Below are 4,416 nucleotides of genomic sequence, written 5' to 3'. Positions count from 1 at the left end.
ACATTACGACTTTTGAGGTTCTAAACGACATTTTTTTTAATAAGGTCCTTATACATCATTTTTATAAGCGTAGCAATACTAAGAACTCGTTTGGCCCTCATTAATTTCAATTCTATTACATTTTATTTTTCTATCCTATTTTTAACAACACAATCTTCCATAAAATAATATTACACATAAATCGAAAACTTTTCCTTCTTTTTTAACCACTCATTTTTCAAAAAAATACTATTCCATCCATTTTCATTTTCTAAAAATGGGGGCTAAATATTTAAGAACCGTGCTATATGTACACTATGATGTGCTCTTTAATTTACACTTTGTCACATGATATTATCCTATTGGACAGTTTAAGCCCTCATTTGACCTCCATTAATATCTATTACATTACATTTTTTTCTCTGCTATTTTCAACCACACAATCTTTCATAAAATAATATTGCACGTAAATTGAATTTTTTTTTTCAACCACTCATTTTTCAAGAAAATACTAGTCCATCCATTTTCAATTTTACAAAATGGGGGTCAAACAGGGGCTAAATTTCAAATAGTTTTTTCATCCAATTAATACTTGACAACAATGCAAATGTTAATCAAAATGTCAAAAATTATTGTACAAATAGTAAAGTTCAATATTTAAATAACTAGGATACTTATGTTTAAATGAAGAAAGAAATTATACAAATGGAATTATGGAAATATTTTAAAAATAAAATAATAAGGGTAAATATGTTGAATTTTGTTTAGGGCTCCAAAGTTAGGCGATTGCCTTGGTGGTTTTGGTCTAGGCTGCGTCTGATGATAACTACTTACATGTATGTTTCCAGCAATGATAAAGAGTTCATAAGTTAAAATAATTAATGGTTATAGAGCAGCGTACAAAAGTCTGAATGCATTTAAGTATTTATGTCTTAATAATTTTTTTATGTAGTTAATAGTTTTTAAATGTTTTAGACTTGAGAAGGGACAATTTATTCTTCTAACTAAATAACTAAACATATATTTATTATTTGAACCCTAGAATATACCATGTATTGAGAAAATTAGAAAACACGTTTCTTTTGAAATTTAAAAATAAAATAAAATTATTTGATACTTTATTTCATGAAATTTGATTATTCAATAAAAATCAAATTATTTTATGTTGATATATTATCAAGTAATATATGCATTTTAAAATTTCTGAATCTTACAATATGTTTTTACACAACAAAAGTAAAATAAAAATAAATAATAAATTAAGTTTAAAATATAGGAAACAAAAATTAATGATGTGGATTGAGAATATTTTTATTGTCATTCGTGAGAAGAAATTGTGCACGTGCTAGACATTTATTAAAAAAAATGATCACGGTTTCAAGTGAAGGGATGTATTGAAGATAATATTTGAAAGATATATATGTGTCACTTTTTAACAATTTAAATTTTTAGATCAAATAATTCAACGATGATTGACAAGCTTTTCACCAATTTTTGCTTGCAGATAAGTTCGTAATTTTTGAGCAGAACCTGGAAAATGCAATTATTAAAACCTTCGTATACACGTGGAGTATACCCATGGGACACGGAAGTGATATGTACATGTGTCCAACGTTTTCGACCCTTTAATTTAATGTCATCGAGTTTTAAATATTGTCAACAAACTTGGTTTTAACTTGTAGTGACAGAATACCAATATATTATAAGAATATCTTTGTTAAATTAATAGGCAGTGACGAGGGTCGACTATAAATAGCCTCCTATAGTTGAACAAATGAATTCACAACAAAATTAGTGAGTTTTAGTTATATATAGAGAGAAAGTATGGACGTAAGTAATGTGCTACACATGAATGGAGGATTTGGAGATAACAGTTATGCAAGCAACTCAGTAATTCAGGTAAATTAAAGATGATGATGATGATTCTTCTTCTTCTTTTTCTTCTTCTTCTTCCTCTCTCTCTCTCTCTCTCTCTCTGCGCTAATATGCAAAGAAGAAAAAAATCCTTCTGCTAAGTTTCTTCTCTTATTTTGCTGAAGAATACCAACATGAGACACACATTATATAATGTTTTCCTTTGTCATAAGCTCTTCAACATTTTGACTAATAGATGGAAATAATGCTTTCCAACATTTCCGCACATAAAGAGTTGTGAGAGCATGCTCAATTTATGCATGTATTATTTGTTTAATTTTTTTTTAAAAAAAGAAAGCTATTCGAAATTAACTTGAAATTAATTATGGCAGCGAAAAGTGATGGCCATGACTAAGGCAATAATAGAAGAAGCAGTTACTGGAGTATATGGGAACATGTTCCTCAAGACTATATGCATAGCAGATCTTGGTTGTTCTTCTGGGCCAAATACTTTGTTCGTGGCAACTGAGGTTATGAAAACAGTGGACAAAATAAGAAGAAAGTTTGGTCATAAATCATCGCCAGAATTTCAAATATTCTTGAACGATCTTCCTGGAAATGATTTTAACTCCATTTTTCGATCCTTACCACGGGTTCAAGAAGAATTAAGAGATGAAATGGGATCTGAATTTGGACCATGCTTTTTCACTGGGTTGCCTGGTTCATTCTATAGCAGGCTTTGTCCTATTGGAAGTCTACATTTTGTTCATTCTTCCTATAGTCTTATGTGGCTATCTCAAGTAATTAATCTTCTTGACTCTCTATTGAGAAATACATAGTTATTATATTTAAAACAAGTTCCCCCACTTGCACGTAAAACTTATTTTTTTCATCAAAGTCTTAAACATGATTAATTTTTTTATAAATAAGTAGTGACACGAAATTGAATGTATGTACCATACATGCTCTCATCCAATGCATTTCAACATCAAATAGAACCGACGTGCATATTAGATTCAATTATCATCAAAAGCGTGTCATATGCACAAATTTTATAAACAAGTGATTGAAAGTTTGACTTTTAACATAATTAGAATCCCTACTTTCATGCTCCGTTAACAAACATTAATGTCTAAAAGCTTGAAATGATATATAAGAAGAAAAAGATTTGTTTAAATCATGGCTTTAACACCTTTTCAAAATAATTTCTCTCTCTCTCTCTCTCTCTCTCTTTGTTTATTCAATTTATATGTTTATCAGGTTCCTAAAGGGGTGGAGATGAACAAAGAAAACATATACTTGGCAAGTACAAGCCCTTCAAGCGTGATCCAGGCATACTATGAGCAATTTCAAAAAGACTTCTCAATGTTCCTAAAGTGTCGTTCAGAGGAATTAGTGAGTGGGGGGCGCATGGTTTTAACAATTTTGGGAAGAAAAGGTGATGATCCTACTAGCAAAGAATGCTGCTACATTTGGGACCTCTTAGCCATGGCACTTAAACAAATGGTTTACGAGGTAGCTAATAAATAGTAAAATAAAGGACATGTTTCGTACATAAGATTGAATGGCATGAATATGACAATGAACAAGTATTTTATATATCTCTATTTGCAGGGACTCATAGAACAAGAGAAGCTATACTCTTTCAGCATTCCTCAGTACACGCCTTCCCCATTTGAAGTGAAGGCAGAGGTTGAAAAGGAAGGATCATTCGCCATTAATCATCTAGAGGCTTCTGAAATCAACTGGGCTGCCTGCGGAAATAAATTCAACTTGCCTCATTCTTCCAATGACGATGGATACAATGTAGCGAAATGCATGAGATCAGTAGCGGAGCCTTTGTTGATGGATCACTTTGGTGAATCCATAATGGATAAACTATTTCTTAAGTATGGGGAAATTCTTAGTGATTGCATGTCCAAAGAGGAGACGAAATTTGTAAACGTCACCATTTCTATGACAAAAAAGGAATGAACAGATGGAAAGTTCGAGTATTTGATTACTAAGCGACCAAACTCTGTGGCTTTAATGCATCTACTTTCAAGTTTGTTACTATGCTCTTAATTAGTGTGTGATAGGTCCAATGATGTTTCAGTATCAGCAAATATATGATTGTCTTCTAATGTAAGATGTGATTTACTACAGAATTGTATTCATTATCCTTCAAATGTAAGTTGTAAGTTGCTATTATTTTACATTATTTCACCTTGGTATACTATATGATTGATGAGAAATTGGTTTTACTATATTAGCCTGATAAACCATACAAACATACTATATAAACTAAAATATTTTATATAGCCTGATAAACATAGTGGAGAACACAAAGGTCAAACCTTGGTTCATATTTTATAAAAGTATTTTGGTACGTTCAACTTATTCATGTAATTATTAGTGTAAAAATTATTTAAAAGCACTTTGGTACATATTTTACAAAAAGTTATTTAGAGAACATATTTATAGTTAAAAAGTAAGAAAAAGGTCTGTGTCATTGTTCAAAAATATTTAATTGAAAGAATTTGTGGTTAACAATAAGTTTGAAAAAAAAAATTATAAAACGAGGCCAAACAAGGGCTAAATGTT

General features: G+C 30.4%; 1 protein-coding gene across 1 annotated transcript; it reads left to right on the top strand.

Annotated features, from left to right (window-relative positions):
• The first annotated feature begins 1,757 nt into the window (after positions 1-1,757).
• On the top strand, positions 1,758-4,046 carry LOC111409560 (salicylate carboxymethyltransferase-like). The gene is made up of 4 exons (XM_023039599.1): positions 1,758-1,878; positions 2,226-2,633; positions 3,094-3,348; positions 3,448-4,046. The coding sequence occupies exons 1-4, from the start codon at positions 1,804-1,806 to the stop codon at positions 3,805-3,807; spliced, it is 1,098 nt and encodes a 365-aa protein (XP_022895367.1). The 5' UTR covers positions 1,758-1,803; the 3' UTR covers positions 3,808-4,046.
• The last annotated feature ends 370 nt before the right edge of the window (positions 4,047-4,416 follow it).

Source organism: Olea europaea, chromosome 2 (assembly GCF_002742605.1).
Source record: "Olea europaea var. sylvestris chromosome 2, O_europaea_v1, whole genome shotgun sequence".
NCBI classification, from domain to species: Eukaryota; Viridiplantae; Streptophyta; class Magnoliopsida; order Lamiales; family Oleaceae; genus Olea; species Olea europaea.
The sequence above is the reverse complement of the archived record's forward strand: the minus strand, read 5'-3'. Positions and strand labels throughout refer to the sequence as shown.

Bases quoted from the DNA above. Each gene is read 5' to 3' on its own strand.
- LOC111409560 (XM_023039599.1), top strand. From the start codon at position 1,804: ATGGACGTAAGTAATGTGCTACACATGAATGGAGGATTTGGAGATAAC. The intron at 1,879-2,225 runs GTAAATTAAAGA...TAATTATGGCAG, and splicing joins CAAGCAACTCAGTAATTCAG to CGAAAAGTGATGGCCATGAC. The intron at 2,634-3,093 runs GTAATTAATCTT...TATGTTTATCAG, and splicing joins GTCTTATGTGGCTATCTCAA to GTTCCTAAAGGGGTGGAGAT.